General features: G+C 41.8%; 1 protein-coding gene across 2 annotated transcripts in view; it reads right to left on the bottom strand.

Moving 5' to 3' along the window:
• Positions 1-765: 765 nt before the first annotated feature.
• The window catches only part of LOC104048122 (signal recognition particle subunit SRP54), a 37,777-nt gene continuing 19,552 nt past the window's right edge, over positions 766-18,990 (bottom strand). The window contains exons 2-5 of one of the 2 annotated variants that reach the window (XM_064460255.1): positions 15,155-15,331; positions 7,280-7,346; positions 3,831-3,928; positions 766-3,016 (exon numbers count right to left, since the gene is read on the bottom strand). In XM_064460255.1, the coding sequence (XP_064316325.1) occupies positions 2,804-3,016; positions 3,831-3,928; positions 7,280-7,346; positions 15,155-15,331 (555 nt within the window). In that variant the 3' untranslated portion in view covers positions 766-2,803. The remainder of the gene's footprint in view (positions 3,017-3,830; positions 3,929-7,279; positions 7,347-15,154; positions 15,332-18,990) is intronic. The other variant, XM_064460256.1, reaches the window with a different exon arrangement.

Raw genomic sequence — 18,990 nt, 5'->3', positions numbered from 1 at the left:
TCCCTGTGTACTAAGGCCTATTCTTATTTTCTTATTTGAGTACCCTATTCTAAATGTGATCTTTACCCTGAAAGTAAGGATGTGGTTCTTGGTATCTTCCGTGCTGGCACTCAGCCATCCCAAGCCTCCCACTGCATTCTGTATGGCTTCTTCTAACGATAGCACTGTTGAGCATTCTGTTGTAAAGGCAGAAGTAAGAAGTAAAGAGTTCAGGCCTTTTTCTTCTATATGTGTCCAGAAAGGATAAGTAAATAACTACTGAATTGACTGAACAGTTACCTAATCCTTAAGAGGTTCATTAACAGAAATAAAACTGTGCTAGCTTTAGGTCTAGTTAAAACTAATCCAAACACCTGTATAAAGGCTTTCACCAACTTAACCTCCTGTGTAAGTATTTTATGTAATTTAACTTAATTGTACAGCTGAGCTATAGCAGTAGTTAAAGCAGTGAAATTCTCTTTAACAAAGCTGTAGACATGTTTCAACTTTCAGATAAAATTACAATAGCTCCACGCCAGAGGTGGTTGCAGTCCTGCATTATTTATTGGTCTGAGGTAGAGCTGAACACAATTGAGTATGTTAACAAGTACTACATGATATTGTAAGGAACTGGTGGGCATAGTATGGTTTTGAATTTCAGCACTTGAATATTCCACCAGGATATGTGACTCAGTAAAGATGAAAACGGTGATCAGGCACGTGCTCCTGTGTGCAGGCATAAAGTTTCAAAGACCACACGGTTCCAAAGGAAAAGCCATAGCCAACTTCCAGTTCAAAAATTATATTAAATATAAAATAACCAATTAATGCATTTACAGAAAAATTAAACCATTATGAAAGTAACCGCTTTCATACAGTTTGCAAAAAACTGAAGGAAGGATTAAGTTAAGGCACAGTGAGTAATACAGTATTTTATACAAAGAAGTTTAAACCCAAGGCAGTGAGAGCATCTCTGATGCAACAGATAGATAGTAGGGAGAGGGGGGGAAAAAAGTGGAACTGACATTAATTTCTTGGCAGAAAACCAAAGCATCCTTCAGCTGTAAAGGTTTTATGCTTGAGCTATGTGAGGCTTCCTATCTTTGACCGTGTAAGAACTCCCAACAAGCTGTTTTTCTGTGTATCCCCCAGGTGTCAAACCAAGCTCTCTCTTGCAGATGTTCAGGGCTAAGGAATGACTTTACACAGCTGTCAGCACCCTCTGTCTTACAATTCAAAAAGAGGCAAAGAACAGAGTATCAAAACATGGAATAGAGCTGATGATTGAATCCTCCACGGACAATTTTCTGTAGTGCTGGAATGCTAACAGTAGATGAGTAGAGATGGAATCGGTGCCCTACAGAATACTGGTTCAGGCAGAGGGTTGTCTGAAATACGTAACTGAATTCTGGAAAATTCAGTTACCTGGCCTCTGATGTTGCATCAGGCTCCTTTGTTAGGTGGTAGTGGACCAAGGCCAGGGAACTGTGATGACACCCAATGCAAAATTTCACTGAAGACTATTTTAAAAAAATTTTTTTAGACATCTCAAGGACAGAAGTAATGTTTCACTAACTAGTGCAGGTTCTCTGCTCCTTTATCTACAATGATTCTCTATGGAAAGTGACTGGGGCACTGACGTCTGATTGTCGCAACGTAAACCATTCACCTTTTACAAGCTACAAGCAGAACGACAGTCATTGCGGTAAAATAGCCTTAATTGGTATTTGGGGCTGCTTAAAAGCTCTGGAGCTACCTGCATTTGATTTAGACAAAAATTACTGTTGTTGCAGTATTGTAACAAAGTGTTTTGGTTATTCAACAAAAAGGAAGAATCGTAAGTTTGGTTTTGTGATTTCTAATTACTTATGTGTCCTGTGCTAGAGGGGGTAAAAACATCTGCAATGGCGCATCCCTCACTGGTAATTCAACGTTAAACAGCGTGTTTAGGTTAATCAAGCACACTAACTCAGGTAATCAATGTCCAAAAAGCTTCCATGGTTCTGGATTGGTACCATATACAGCATCCAGTGCATTCGGTATAATTTAGCAAGACTTTAGTCTGTTTCCCAGGACCATTCAGAGCATGTAAAGGATTCAAGCAGGTGGGTCTCACTTTTTGGACCTGACGTGAGAACATCTTACACTGATGCTAGTTCTGTACTTTGCTGCAGCACTGAATGGAGCAGCTGAGCACTATTAGTCTCCAAGAGTGCCAGTACTTGTGAATAAGTTAAGGTTGTTTACAGCCTCCTTTAAAGGATTTTTTTAAAATAAAAAAAGTCAGTGGACCCTTAAATCTAATTAATATTAAATCTAACATTATCGCTTGTGTTAAACAACAACAGAAAAAAATACATGCACACAATAGTGACAATAAATAGGGGAAATCAGACACTATTATTGTGACTTGTGAGTTACAGGGTATTGATTCCTATTAATCTATTCATAGAGAGCTGATTTGCAAACAATGTGCAAATCAGAAATAGGTGTTTAGAAGTAGGAAACAGCACTGCATCTGCAATCCACAGGTGTTAGACAAGACATTTTTACTTGCTTCACACAGAAATTAACTCACACATTCAATTTTAGACCAAATGTTTGTAGTGCAATTTTCATTTTAGCTGAAGTGCCAATTCAGCAGAATGCCTCAGCCTTTATTAGGCAGACAGACTGAACAGACATCGCATAGCTCTCTCCTGATCAATAAGAATGCTAGAAGTTGTATTTCACTGAACAAGTATAATCCTATTTTTCCTGCTCCTTATGGCCAGACTCTGACACCTGACACTTCCTATTTCCTACATTATACAGAGCTTTACACTTAAGGAGGGACAGGAACTACATCTTGTTTATTTTCCCCAATGGACTGGCAATCTCCCTCATTTTCAAAGTTTACGTTCACGAATGAAGTGCATGCTGTTGCTTCAGGCTGGTCTGTCTGGACAGGAGCTTCAGCTTGTGGCTTGTTCTGCTGTTCCTGATGCTGTCTTTCTGCTTCTTCTGACATTCTGTTTTCCTGTTCTTCCTCTTCCTCCTATAAATAGATAATCAAATTCATAAGCTACTACTTACTATTTACCGCTTACTTACTTACTTCACCATATGTCTTTCCCTAAGAACATACCAGTTCCTATTACAAGGCAAGGACATTTGTTCCACCAGAAAACAGTCACTAGTTGATCATAAGATGAGGTATATTCCAGAATTCCCATTATGGGAAAAAAAAAATGCCAAAAGGATTAAACTGTGTTAAATAAACACAGAAAAAAAGTGTCACGTGTCTAGATACGCAGTTTTTAGTCCACAGCAATAGTGATAGGTCTACCTTCTCTAAAGCTTTTTCAGCTCTTTATAATAAAGAGCTATCAAAAATAAAATTAAGCAGTAAAGCTTTAAATATGTTTCCCACCTCTTCCAAATGAAGATAAATTAAGGGGCTTTTGCATAAAGCACTGGCTACCCATCAGTCATTTCCAGTTATGGTTTACAACAAATGGTAACATGTTCAGTTTAGAGCTGGTAAGCATATTCCTCACATCCGCCTCTCTACAGTGCCCAGTAACTGCTCCATCCAATCTTCTCACACTGTTGACTTTGAAATGCACTGTACAAGAGAAGCAAATAGAGCAGTGGTCAGGACCCAGCCAGTTCTATGACTGATGAGCTGGTGAGGAAAGGCTGATGGATAACCTAGCATTAATCATGCATCAAATGAAAACTGAAGGCAAGCTGAAATAGAGGTTCTAAAACTTCATTTTAATGCTGGAATACAAATGTCAGTTTTTTAAAATACCAGGGAAGGCAGGTTGGGAAAAAAAGAGTACAAGAACCCGATCTCGCACACATACCTCTTTCTTCATTCTGTAATACTCGTCAATGGCATATTGGTATTTTGGTGTGCTTATCCCCAGAACAGATGCAATTTTTTCCCCAAGGAAATCACATACTAAAAAATAAAGAGAGGTTTACATAGGAATTTTCTTCTAGATGATACTAATTTTAAGTACAGTTTTGTTTTAAAAGGTATCCCATAGACCTACTCCACTAAAAAGACAAAACCAAAGCCTGCTAGGCTAATCTATTTGTATGCAACTATTAGCTCAATATACTAGTAATTGTTCTTTAAAATAAAGAACCAACAAAAGAACAACATAGAAATCAACGAAAATCTAGATGGTGGTAGTGTTTGAATTGAAAGGCAAGTCAGTCAAAAACGATGCTGAAAAGGCAGAGGTTCTCAACACTTTCTTCACCTCTGTCTTTACCAGCACTGTCGGGTCCCAGGCTTTGGGAATGAAATTGATGGTTGATCCAAACATAGACCCACCATCCGTGAAGGAAGAGTTAGTATGTGAATTATTACAGGAGCTTGACCCCTACAGATCGATGGGCCCTGATGCCATCACCCCAAGGGTGTTGAGAGAGCTGGCTGACATCATCGCAAGGCCACTCTCCATAATCTTCGAGAAGTCGTGGAGAACAAGGAGGTCCCAGAGGACTGGAGAAAGGCAAATGTTACCCCTGTCTTACAAGAAAGGCTCGAGGGAAGATCCAGGTAACTACAGGCCCATCAGCCTTACTTCAGTCCCTGGGAGAGTTATGGAACGAATCCCCCTGGGGGCCATCACAAGTCAAATGAAGCACGTGACTGGGAAAAGCCAACATGGCTTCACTAAGGGCAGATTGTGCTTGACAAACCTGGTGGCCTTCTATGACAAAGTGACTTGCCTGGTTGACATGGGGCGGGCGGTGGACATTGTCTACCTGGACTTCTCCAAGGCCTTTGATACGGTCCCCCACAGCCTCCTCCTGGAGAAATTAATGCATTACGGCCTAGACAAGCGGTCTGTGCAGTGGGTGGGGAACTGGCTGACAGGCCGCACCCAAAGGGTGGTGGTAAATAGCTCTGTCTCAAACTGGCAACCTGTCACTACTGGAGTCCCCCAGGGATCGATATTGGGCCCAGTGTTATTCAACATCTTCATAAATGATCTGGATAATGGGATCTAGTGTCGCCTGATGAAGTTTAAGGACAACAGCTAATCGAGTGGGAAAGTAGATGCTCTGGAAGCGAGAGCCACTCTGCAGGAAGATTTGGATAGGCTGGAAGAGTGGGCCATCAAGAACCTCATGAAGTTCAACAAGGACAAGTGTAAGGTCTTGCACCTGGGAAAACATAATCCGGGAGTGCAGCCCAGACTGGGACCCACCTGGCTGGAGAGCAGCTCTGTGCAAAGGGACCTGGGGGTCCTGGTGGACAGGAAGCTCAACATGAGCGAACAGTGTGCTGCTGCGGCCAAGGCGGCCAACAGGGTGCTGGGTTGCATCAAAAAGGGCATCGCCAGCAGAGAGAAAGAAGTCATCATCCCACTCTACTCAGCGCTTGTCAGGCCAGGCCACACCTGGAGTACTGTGTACGGTTCTGGTCCCCGCTATACAAAAAGGATGTGGACAGGCTGGAAGGGGTCCAGAGAAGGGCCACCAAGATGATCAAAGGACTGGGAAGCTGCCATACAAGGCTAGGCTGGGAGAGCTGGGTTTGTTCAGCCTTGAGAAAAGGAGGCTCAGAGGGGATCTCATCACCATGTACCAGTACTTAAGGGGTAGCAACAAAGAAGATGGAGACTCCCTTTTTACAAGGAGTCACACGGAGAGGACAAGGGGGAATGGACACAAGTTGCTCTTGGGGAGATTCCAACTGGACATGAGAACAGTCAACAACTGGAATAATCTCCCCAGGGAAGTGGTTGACTTGGCCACATCGGACACTTTTAAGAGTCGGCTGGACAGGGTGCTGGGCCATCTTGCCTAGACTCTGCTCTTCCTAAAAAGGTTGGACTAGATGATCCCTGAGGTCCCTTCCAACCTGGGATTCTGTGATTCTGTGTGATAATTATGCTAGTTTTAGTTTTGGATCTAGGTTTGTTTTGCTAGGGCATCAGTTAAAGAATAAGCCTTTAACTGAACTTTAACTGAAAATTAAGGTTAGACAAAAATTCATCGTTACCAACCGCATTGGCATTTCAGTCTAACAGTGCCAGCAAACTAGAGAGTTATTTATTGATGTATGCATGCTTCAAGTCAGTAGCAGTTTTATCAATGTTCTGTGTTGCATACTAATGGATTAATAAAATATTTAGGTTTCAGCTGTCTCATCTTTCAAGCCAGAGGCTACATGCAGCACTTCTTTGCTAGAACAGGTAGTGCACAGTCTGAAGTATGGAAGAGGAGGGCTTGTGTCAGTCGGTCTCTTTACCATGGTGATGGCTACAGCACTGATTCTTGAGCAAAGGCAAGCAAGAAGTCAAATACGTTGCACTTCAAATCTGCCCGAAGGATGCAAATGAGTTAGTCATCTTCAGGGAAAACAGGTTAGAAGTTAGCAATTGAATGGTTCAATGGATATTCACAATAACAAATTTTATAGATATCCCGCCATCCAGAGCTCTGTGCAAAATACCGGGCAAAACTGAAGTGGGAAGATGGAAGTACAAATCCACAAATTCATAAAAGAGTTCTGAAAAGAGGAAAGCGCTATCTACCTTTGTGTATGAAGAACAGATATGACAAGGAATAGAATTACACTGTACATTAAAGCATTTCTAAAAATAAGGATAGGTTATTTAATAGAATAGACTGCCAGGTGTTTTTAAAAATATTCAAAATTAGGTGTACAATGACAGAAACTCCATAATATTGGTCAAAAAACACAATAAAAATACTTTACACCTTGGGAAGAACACAGATTAGGACAAGCATTTTTAGAACTTCACAAAATTTTATGAGGTCCATGGGTCAAATAAACTTCTATGCAGTGAGTTTAAGACTCTTGACAATAGTCTTATTTTTGTTGATTTTGTAACCTCAGAAGTCTGTTGTAAAGCACAAGACTGGATGTGTCCTTGGGATAATTACTAGTTGTCTTCTTCATAAAAGCTGCTAGTTTAGTTACTCCAAACAGCATTCTTTTCAGATAACATCCCACAAAACAGTTCCATACAAAACCTAATAGAAATCTGATATACTCCCTTGCCAACACCACTCTATGTCCATATGGAGAAAAAGGGAAGAAAATGTTCAGCAAAAGGTATTTTCTGTTGGTTCTCCCATTCAAGAGCTGTTGATTGAAAGTAGAAAAAGGCACTAAGGTAAGAGTGTACGTCTCCACAGATTAAAATACAGGTTCATTCATACTTTTGAAAGAACAGCCAGTAGCTCACAACGATGATGTACAGCCTGTCAAAGCAACTTTCAACATTCCATTACTGGTTTACCCAAGAATTAAATAAAGCAATACCTGATAAGGTTGATGTGGCAACTCGCAGCATGTGAAACCACAAGTAGGGTCCCCATGTGAGCGTTGTCTGTAAGAACAAGGGTAGTATGAACACGTATAGCTGTATGTTCATAGCACATAGTAATACATGCAAAAGCTTGCACGTAAGCTAGGAAGTCTCTCCAAAGTGCCTGCACACTAAGGCACACAGCATGGGGCGTAAGCATGAGGGATCAGAGATCTGTGTGCAACTGCAGGGCTGGGATCTTCTTGGGATCCCAGAGATGCAGTGGACAGCTTCCATGACTGGAGTGCTGCAGTGGAGGGATACAGACCCTTTAGGAAAACAAGTGGAGAAGACAAGGAGGGGGAGTTGCCCTTTGCACGACTACGGTATATTCACCACCACTGAGGAAGTACTGCAGCCTCCAGACAAACTGAGACACTTACACACAGGAACTCAAAGAAAATTTAGAAATTAATGGGCATACATAGGCTGTCCTCTTCACTGAGGAAAGAGACTGTATCTCTTAAAAAAAAAAAATAAAGCAAAGAACAAACCATGTAATAAAAAGAAGAAAGGGAAAAGCAGATTCCAATCTACAGGGAAAAAGCAGTAGGCTTTCACTTTTGTAAAAAGGCAAACTTAAATTTCATAGTGAACTAAAACATCTTTATAGTTAACAGTCTGTTGTATTCAGGCAAGCTCTTTGTTATATATTTCACCCCCGTATAGACATCTGTAGAGGTACTTCGCTTTGGAAAGTAGCAGTTAGAAGTGTCAGCTTTTATTAAATTAAACCCATTAGCTCCACTCAGTTACATATGTATTTATAACTTGTTGCTAAAAACTGTCTGATAGTAACAATTTTCTGTGATCTTATTTAACAGATATCTGTAAAAGACAACCAATATTATTGTAAAAAATACAGCTACATTGACTAGTTGGTATAGCCTCAGTATGCATGTACGCAAGCTACCACACTTCAGTGCTTTCCAAGCACAGCCTCTACAAATCAGTGCAGCAAGAAATCATCTGTCAAGCCAGAAACTCAAGTTGGGCAGGCTGAAAAAAGCCAAATGCTATTTATTTTTGGCAGTGGGTATGGAAAATGTCCTACCAAGGTAAAAGCGTAAGCAAAACCAGCTGCCATCCTGCTTGCACAAAAGCACCTCCAGCTTGTTGATTCTGTGCTCAGTTGGCAGACAGGCTTACAACAATCATTTCCAAGTTTGTTCAGTTGAAGAAGTCAAGAAAAGTGCTGGAAAAAGCTTGTTGCCACAGGTGCAAATAATGGCGTTGATGAGGCTCTGTACAATCCTTCATAATGAGGTGACAAGGTTAAAAAGCATTCACGCAGTGCGCAGGACAAACAAGGGCCTGCTGTGTGGCTGTAGGCAAGAAACTAGAAGGGCCCCCTTAACATTTAAGAGTGAAAAGACAAGCTGAACTTCAACATGACACAAGTAACTCTGAAAAAGAATATTCTGACATGTTTGTAGTAACACAAATGTAGGGGACACCTGAGGCTCGGCAGACACAGAGGTTCTGCCTACTGGAATACTGTTCCCTGACACAATTAAAGAACAATTTGGTATATCTGGAGCACTCCTAAGTTCACGGAAACCTCTGCTTTCTGACAAAGCCCAGCCAGACACTTTTTCACCCCCACCAAGCCAGGCTTTGCCAGTCCCCTCAATGTAAAAAAGGAGCATTCTGTAAAGTGTCTCAAAAGGCAATATAAAACCACATGAGAAGCTACTTCACACAAATGCAACAGCAGAAAGATGGCTTGGAGAGGAAACCACCAAGAACAACCAAGAAAAAAGGAACACATCCAAGGAATAATCTTCCTTTTTTTCCCCCCTTACTTCCTCAGGGTAAGGTTGGGTGGTTTCCCAGAGCACCTCATACATCGAAGCAGAAATGGCAAATGTGAGGTGAGAAGTAGTACGGGACAAAATCAGAACTGTTCAGGTGATGAGAACAGGGCTGTTAGGCAACGGCTCAGTACAAACTAATCCTACTCCATGAAGTAGCTTTAGCGCATTGAGCAACACTGGAAAACAATATCCAAGCCAGGTCCTACTAATGTTCAGTAAGAACCACACCCCCAGATACTGTACGTCAACCTCCTTTGGCTAGAGAAGCCTTAATGTTCAGTCTTTAGTCAAGACAAGGACACAGTAATACTGTATTTCTTGATTGGAAGTAAGGGGTACCAGTATGAAACACAGGACGCTGGTTTATTATAAGGGGACGGTATTTCTCCTGCCATCAGTTTCTTTAGTATGTGTTTCTATAATGCTTAATTATACTATTCAATTGTCCTGACTTTATTTTGTTGTTTAAAATGGAAAACACAATAGTTATGACAACTGTTTTTTGAATTACAGAAGTTCTTAATGTACAATTTTAATGTAAGTGCTGCATTTTAAGCAGGAATGAGCATAATCTTCAAGTAGGGCAACAGGGATGACCCCGGTAACTACAGGCCCACCAGTCTCACTTCTGTGCCTGGTAATATTATGGAGAGTAATCTCCATGAAGATCATTGAATACTATTGAAAAACACCTGAAAGACAACGCAGTTATTGGTCCTACCCAGCATGGGTTCACAAGGGGTAAGTCCTGCCTAAAAGATTGGATTTCCTTCTATGACAAGGTTACCCACCTAGCTGACCAAGGACAGTCAGTCGATGCGATCTTTTTGGATTTCAGTAAAGCTTTCGATACTGTCTCTCACAGTATCCTCTTGGACAAAATGTCCAGCATAGAGCTGGATAAACACATAATGCAGTGAGTGAGCAATTGGCTGGTTGGTTGGGCTCAAAGGATCATAGTAAATGGGGTTACATGGCGCTGGTGGCCAGTCACTAGTGGGGTTCCCCAGGGATCCATCTTAGGGCCAGTACTCTTTAATGTCTTTGTAAATTACTTGGATACAGGACTTGAAAGAATGCTAATTAAGTTTGCTGATGACACAAAACAGGGAGGAGCTGTTGACACTCTTGAGGGCAGAGAGGCCCTACAGAGGGATCTGAGCAGACTGGAGAGCTGGGCAATCACCAACCATGTAAAGTTTAACAAGGGCGAGCGCTGGATTTTACACCTGGGGCACAGGAAGCCTGGATGTACATAATGACTGGGGAACAAGAGGCTGGAGAGCAGCTCTGCAGAGAGGGACCTGGGGGTTCTGGTTGATGGCAAGCTGGACATGAGGCAACAGTGTGCCCTGGCAGCCAAGAGGGCCAACCACGCATCAAGCACTGCATTGCAGCTGGTTGAGGGAGGGGATTGTCCTGCTCTGCTCTGCGCTGGTGTGGCCTCACCTCAAGTACTGTGTGCAGTTTTGGGTGCCACAGTACACTGAGGATATAAGTGTCCAGAGAAGGGCCATGAAGTTGGTGAAGGGTTTAGAGGGGGAACCATACAAGGAGCTGCTAAAGGGACTTGGTTTGCTCAGCCTAGGGGAAACTGAGGGGAGACCTCACTGCAGTCTACAGCTTCCTCAAAAGGGGAGGAGGAGGGACAGGTGCTGATCTCTTCTCTCTGGTGACCTGTGACAGGACCCAAGGGAATGGCAGGAAGATGTGCCAGGGGAGGTTTAGGTTGGTTATTACGAAAAGGTTCTTCCCCCAGAGGGTGGTGGAGCACTGGAAGAGGCTCCCCCGGGAGGCATCACAGCACCAGCCTGGCGATATTCAGGAAGCACTTGGACAATGCCCTCAGAGACATGGCGTGAATTTGGGGTTGTCCTGTGCAGGGACAGGAGCTCGATGATCCTTGTGGGTTCCTTCCAACTCAGGACATTCTATGATTCTATGATAATGGATTGACCGTTGATAAAACCAAGAGGGCTCTGATTCAACAACAGGACATGATTTTGTTTCCTAATATGGGGCTGCCGAAGGGAGCACACGCATGCTCCCTTGAACTTGAGTCCACCATGTTCCTAAACAATCCACATATGTAACTATTTTTGTCAGATTTCAGTCCCTAGTAACACTTGAACTTTCCAAAGAACGTAGCCGGGTTTTTTGCCAGAGAAAATGGCAAGATGAGGAAAAGCATAATTTCCTGATTAAAAAAAAAATCCTGTATTTAAGAGTTAATATGCACCACCAAATAGATACATTTCCATTATTTACTGTGCCAAGATACATTTTAAATTAGTTTAATTATTGACTGGTCATTGCTATAATAGGTCCTTTGGTGTATGCACCATGTAAAACTGCGGCACCTAAGACAAGCCAGTGAAAATAAGATCAGAAACACACACACCATCCTGCATCAAAGAGCTGGTACCATATTACGAGTAGCTATTACTTGGTCAGTGACTATTTTTCTCCCTCATCCCCAAATTCTTAAAAGAAAATTAGAGTTCGATGATCCTCAGGAGAGGACTTTCTGCTATTTGAAGTTAAGCTCCTTTTAACTACAGGGTATCAAGACAATCTTCCTGCAAGAATGTGTTGCAATCTTTCTAAGCACTGAAGGTCAATAAAATTCAATCTTGTCTGGAGCTTTGTTGTAGAGATGTTCTCAGGATGAATTTTAAGGTTATCACCAACAGTTATATTGCTTACAGTTGCTCTGCAAAGACTTACACTCCTTCTGCCTAGTCATGTAATAGGTGAATGCAACAAAGAGTTTATAGCAAGTGGCCCTCCAGGGATAAAGACTATCTTCTAGAACAGGTTAGGGAAATCTAATTACTACAAAATAAAGGTTTAGTGGACAGTAGCAAAAGGAGATTTACATATTAAGCATAAGCATCTGAATTTTAGGACAGAATAGAAGACTCAGTTAAAATTAAAGCATTTATGTTATTAAAGCATTTAAGTTTTAATTTGAGAACAGTCAGATAAAACTGCTATTATCTAAAAAAATCCAGGGAAAAATTTATTAAGCATATGTTGTGTTCTGGATTCAACTCATTCTTAAGACATCCAGACCAAAACACAACAGAATGGACACTCCAGTCCAAGAATGTTAATGAACTGAGTGCTGGCCTATGCAAGTACCAGAATCATTGCTTCAAAGCAAAATTTAAGACCCAGTTCTTTTTGAGAATTCGCTTTGCTTAGTGGCAGCAGTCCATCACACGGAGTGCTTTGGTTATCATATTACCAGGATATATGCATATTACTTTGCTTAGTAAGAAAGACATTGTCATTGTCTGCTTAGCTCTAAAACAATTAAACAAAGGTTCTTACTGAAGAAGTTTCTTTACAACACAGCACAATATTTGTATCCCTTAAACTCATACAGAAGCTGCCAGGATGCCAATACCAGCTGAGCTTTGAAATTTCATGATGCAAAGTTTCTATTCAAAATATTAAATGTTCTTTTTCTAAAAATAAATTGGACCAGAAACAGCTACTACTTGCAACATACTTTTTTGTATCCCAACTGAGATAACAAGTTTTAGACATGCTGGTCTCAGCAAACTGACTAGTTAATTGCTTTTATAGAAATCCTACAATAAAAAACATTTTTAGGCAGCTGTTGGCTAAAACATCAAAGCTCAGCTTGGACTAACATTTCTTCAATTTACTGGCTCAGCTGGGATACATGAAGCATGCAGCAGATAAGGTAAACTTCACTTAATGGCAACCCTTGGTCTAATCAAGTTTATTCTGTCAAGGTAAAAAGCAATACATAATAAGCCATACTGGGCTCCACAATAAACTATTCTAGTCTGGGGGGGGTGTCCTTTTATTAAAAAGTGTAATAAAAATTAAGGATTTCAAAAACTATAAAAGAAGAATAAAGCAATCTTAACTGTGCCATACAACATACTTTTTGGTATTCATAAAAAAATCCGTATTAGGAAAGCAGAATAATCACACAGCCTTCCCAGCTGTTGTGCACATTTGAGAGCTCTTTAGTTAAGTGTCCATTTGTACAGCAGCATGCACGTCTCTGGGTCTCTGGTCTCAGTACACATACATCAAGGCTCCTGAGCCTTCTATCTCTACACGACACTGGAAGTCTTCTACTGAGAAGAAATGGCACCAAAAATTATATTATTTCTATATAGATCTGGTCCCCTGCTAATTGTAGTTGGGGGAAAAAATCTTCTTCATATGCATCCACAGATATCTAACACAACCTGCATAGTGGGGAACAGATCTGACTCTGAATATACCTGAATATTACCATAATATTCAGTAAGTTTCACAGTTCTTGCACTTCTTTGAGTAGATCCTTACAGAGGAAAAAAACCTAACTCCCAGCAAGGCAGCTGAACATATACTCATTGTTTGTGAGTATAATACATTTATTTTCAAACTGTAAAATTCAGGTGTATTTTATACTGATGATATCCTACCTGATCTCAGGCTAACGTTACTTTTCGTTGTATACGTGAACTGCCTAGCAAGAAAGAGAGAGTGGTACCATCAATCCATTCAAGATGAAACACAACAGCTTTGCCTGTGAATTTCTAGGAACCCCAATCCCAGCTGAATTCCCATAGTCTCACTGCAGCTCAGTCCTCAAACCACTTCCCCCCGCCCCCAACATAAATTCACTTTACAGAGGGGAAGAAAAGAAGTGATTGGCAGTTCTTCCCAAAGCAAACCCCTTACAGCTCACCACTTCTTCTTCAGAAAAGAATGAGCAGAAAGTCAAACTCTTCACCACAGTCCCTTCAAGAAAGCCAAGGATGGCATCTCCCAGGATGGATATAAATAAATACGGGGCCTGCTACTACGCAGTAAAGAGACAGCTTCAAGCACAATACTTCTTAATCACAGGTTCACAAACAATGGTGCAGAAGTAATTTCAACAGCAATATCAAGTAGAAAACAGGGCGCAGGTTTCCACGCGTGCAAAGACTCTTATCTGAAGCTCTACATCTGCCTCCAGCGTGCAACCAGCAATGACTCCCAGGTGCCTGACCACACTCCAGGCACATCAGGAAGGACCCAGCCAATTTTGGAGTCTCCACCCCTAGCTCAGTACATGCAACCAAGCCCAGAGAAGGCCAAGAAGGGAGCCCTGCTGGCAAGCAGGCAATAGGACTGCAGACCCAATTTACTGGGGTAAGAATTGTTGTAGGAGGGTAGAGTAAAGAGGTGGTTGGGACACCAGTTCATGGGGGTGTCATAAAAGAAACATGAGTCTAGGAATGAGGAGAGATGAAGAGATGGATGCAAATCTTTTCTGGGACTAACTGCCAGGAGGCAGGGAGCTGCCGCTGCCAGTGCTGGCACGCACGGCTGCGAGCTTTGCAAATACACTATCACTATGAAACATATTGTCAGACACGCCAACAAACAGATTATATATTTCATTTTACTTCTAAGTATAGATCCAAAATCACTGACAAAAATGGAGACTCGATACAAGACAGATGAACAGTACATACATGGACCAGGCAGGTCCTTTAAAACCTGGTTTTGATATATCATTAATTACACTAGTTTTCCTTTATTTTTGCAAGTCATCTGTTTATTTGCCTTCTGTGCTCTTTTAATTACATCAAATTGCTGGTACGGCAACACTAAATTACAGGTTCAACTCTCCACTGTCACCAAACAGAAGGAAACAAATGCCTTCCCTCCTCATTTTTTTAAACAACAGTACGAATCAAGGAGACACACATCAAATTCTATTAGAGGGGGAAATGCTGGAGAGGACAGACTAGAATCATGAAGAAATTTATCCCATTTCTAATTAATGGGGCTTTTTTAGTGGAAGAGGACTCCAGGACAAAACTTCTCAGAAATACTTCTCACGGATTTCTCAGTGCCTAGAGCCAATCAAATTAAGGGAATCTTTAATACTAAATACTAAATCAGATTTGTGACACCAAAATTAAAGTATAAAATCTGAGTAGTTACCCAGCAAACCAGAAGTAGCAATTTGTAAAGCAAAATACCTACAGGATCTACAGGTGGCAACAGGTCTTTTTTCTCTTGTTCATCTTCCTCTTCATCTGTGCTATATTCTTCCATTGTTTCTCCACTTGCAAAATGAATAACTCTCCTTGGAACTTTCTTCTTCTTTCCTATGACACCCAGCTCCACATTCTCAAAGCCTCTATCTCCATTTCCAAGTTGCTATAAACAAGAAAAAAAATCATTATCTCAAGTACATGCTTCTAGAACTGGAAAAGTTCCCTCTTAAAAAAATTCGTGATATATTTAAAATCTTTTAGGTGTATGTAAAAGGCTGAAACCTTATTGTTTGCAGATATATAAAAACTGATCTCTTCACTAAAAGTAACAAACAGGTATGTGCCTCCACTTCTGCGTGGGCAGGTGGTATTAAAAACATCTATTCCAAAAGAGCACTCTGTTACGTAGGAGTTTCTTAGCAGGTCTCTTTTCTTTAAATAATTTGATAAGCACATAAGTGTTAATATTTAAAAGTATCCTTGGTTTCAGAATGAAGATCTAGTGAATTTAATCAAGTAGTTCATAGGCTGTAGCCACCTCTTTGCAAGATTAGACAGACACCTCTTGCACAAAAGAGAACTGAATGAAGGATACCTAAGCAGCCAGGTTCAAGCTTTAAAAAGATGCGTCAAGGCATCTACCTTGGTCGGCTTTCCTCAGCAATCACTAGTACAAGGGACCATGCTAAAAGAACAACACTTAGTTTTGTGGCTAAGGATATACAGAAAGAGAAGTACAATGTCTGGTTTTGTTCTTCCAGCTGCCAAATACTACAATGCAGTCTTTGGGTCACAAGCATTTAAAAAATATACTTCTAGTTCAAAGGCCAACCAATAATTCTTTAGGCTAGCAGCTCCTGCAGCCAAAGAATTTTAGTAAGGTTTTGTACTGTACCTATCAAAACAGAGTCTTCACCTTGGTAGAGCTTTTAGATATTACTATATCAAATGCATAAAACTGTTTTGAAAGCACTTCTGTCAGGCAGAGAAGGACTCAGAAGTTAGGAAATGCCAGCCACAAAGGATTTTAAAAATGCATGAGCTCATGTAACTTAAAACCGTATTGGAAGGAGCAAGATATGGGTACATGTACACAGAATTCAGGTTGCATGAAACAGGCACATTCCGATTTTCGACTCGTAGTCTATGCAACCTTAGTTGTCTCCACAGAGACAATTCAAAATTATTTATAGAAATACATATTTTATCACAGAGTTGTAAGACATCCCATAACCACTACAAGCACAGCATCGCCATCTCCGTCTCTCATGCTAGATTACGTGAATTAGCTTTACAATGCAAACAGGCCTGGTTAGCTGGGAAAGCCAGTGGGAATGGTAGAGACGGGCAGGAAGGGGCCGTGGGGAGCAGAACAGCTTCCTTCATTCCAGGCAACAGATTTTTCTCATGCCCATAGAGGAGAGGGAGGGAAGGTAAAGATCACATGCTGAGCTCTACAGTGTGGATAAGCAGCGCACACATTCCTCGTTTCTCCTAGCCCTCACATCACCGCTTCTGAAAACTGCAAGTCATTTCAGCTTCCCCTAGCATCTCCTTAGCTGCCGTGGCACATTTCAGGCATTTTCCTGGAGAAGCAGAGCAGAATGAAGCGGCAAGTTTTCAATGGGGTAATTCAGCTGAAATGGCATTACATTTTCATGCAGAATTACATTTTCATGTAGAAAGACAAAATAGACTATCTGGGGCCCAGCACACTCTCTCTGCTGTGTTGGCAGCCTTGGGAACAGAGCAGGATCAGAACAGCAAAGCTACAGAAATACAAACGCTGAAACAGTGAAGCAACTTAAGCACAGGGAGCGCTCCTTGCTGCCGCTACGAGAACAGGCACCACTTACTGCAACTCAGTTCTGTATTTTTTGGAGCAAAGGGCACCACAGAACCAGCCTTTTATGAACATCTCACATTCCTTTATTGGCATCGTACAATGCCACCATTTTTCATGTTTAGTCACAGTGCTGAAGAGCACTATTTCTTGCGACACAGCACCACAAGTATTACTGTGATTAATAACAGCAAGCAACATGAGCCTCTCCTTAGAGCTCCTCTATAGGCACAGTCTACAGTTTAAAAAGCTGGCTTTAACTCCCTGCACACCCATCCCACTCTCCACCTCCGCTGCCTACAGTAAGCAGCTCCGCGTAGCTGGTACCGGTGCAAAGTTTCAGACAAATGCAGTAGTTCAAGACAGTAAGGATTCATCGAGGAACAATGAACCTGGTTCCCTTAGTAATCTGCTTCAGAGACCTAAATTATTAAGCAAAATAATACATATCAGCTGTTGCTTTGGTTATCACCTAGTCAACAAACCTGGATGCAGGTTTTAGTCATCACTGTAACATTTGTCCTTTTAATTTTTACATGCACAACATCAATAAAGGCCAACTCTCCCAGCCACGTGCAGGAAGTCCAGCATCAGTAATTTTTATTCATTTTTCCAGGACTGTGGTAATGCAGACCTATTCTAGAATTGTCAGCTAGACTCACTTTATAGCTCAAATGTCACTGTATCTGCTGTTTGAGGCTTTACACTTGATCTTCCTTTACAGTTGTTACAAAGATCATCCTTCTCCACTGCCTTGGTCAGGTTGCCACCTCATTTGTTTTTCCACAGGCTCGTCCCTCTCCAACACATTATATGGCTCTTGAAAGACTCGGCATTTGTCTTAACCTCATGCCATAAAAGCATTTACTTTGGCTTCTATTCTGGCAACTATTAGACACGAAGGACAGTCACCCTTATGCTTCCTGCCGCACTAGCTAACACTCTGAAGGGCCTCTGTCAACACTGTAAAGCAACTTCCTTTTTCTTTTAGATGCCCTCTTGGAATTTTCGTTGGCTCCACAGCACCGACACAAACCTCACCTGTCAGGAAGTCAGCATCTGAAACTGCTACTCCTTGTTTACCCTTGTTACACCCACTCTCTTACTTCAACCTTTGGCCAGAGGGAGAGAGAAGGACACATTTTGAACGTGCTGTTACAATACCTACTGCAATGGAATTTCAGTCCACGTCCAAAATGCCAAAATAAATAAACTACAATCAAGGATGAGGTGTGCCAGGACACCTGCAGGTAAGCTAGGAGAGCTCACACCACTAATATTAGGTGATGCAAAAATGTAAAGTTTCATCAAGGAGAGGAAGAAAAGCAAAAAGTCATAGGAAGAGCAGACTAATCACTTTGGCATCTGTCAGACTCAGGTACCCTTATGAGAGCTTATGACACAAAACGCCAAAGTCTGTGATGCCTGCTCTCCCTCAGAAAGAAGAGAAATTCAATTTGCATAGATATACTGACCTGAAGGTTTTACTAGAAGGCTAGTAGAAGTTCATGACAAATATTTCTACCCATGCTATCTTACTTGCCTTACTAATTTCGTTTGTCTTCCTGTTTTTGACTAGGGCTTTTTGGGGGGGTTGTTTCGTTTTTGTTTTTTTTTTTTTCATAAAGCTTGACTTTCCACCCCAGCGTTTCAACTGAAATTAAGCAGCATGAGCCCTTCTGAAGCAATAGACAAGAAAAATCAGAGGACGAGTGCAAGAAAAGACACCCAGGGAAGAGGAAGCCCTGGGAAGGCGCCGCAGCCGGCGAGGGTGAGGGCGCAGAAGCGCTGGGCGCGCGGCCGCGGCGCGGGACGCCTGTGGGAAGGCTGGGCGAGCCCGCCAGGCCGCAGCCTCGCCAGGAGCCGGCGCCCCCGAGCTCGGCCGGGCGGAGGGAAGCGGGAACCTGCCTCCATGTAACACCTGCCAGGCCCGTTTGCCAAAGGCGTTACCTGCCGCGAGCAGGGTACACCCGCGACAG

The sequence above is a fragment of the Phalacrocorax carbo genome, chromosome 9 (assembly GCF_963921805.1).
Source record: "Phalacrocorax carbo chromosome 9, bPhaCar2.1, whole genome shotgun sequence".
NCBI lineage: Eukaryota > Metazoa > Chordata > Aves > Suliformes > Phalacrocoracidae > Phalacrocorax > Phalacrocorax carbo.
Note: the sequence above shows the minus strand (reverse complement) of the source record. Positions and strands in the feature narration are given on the sequence as shown.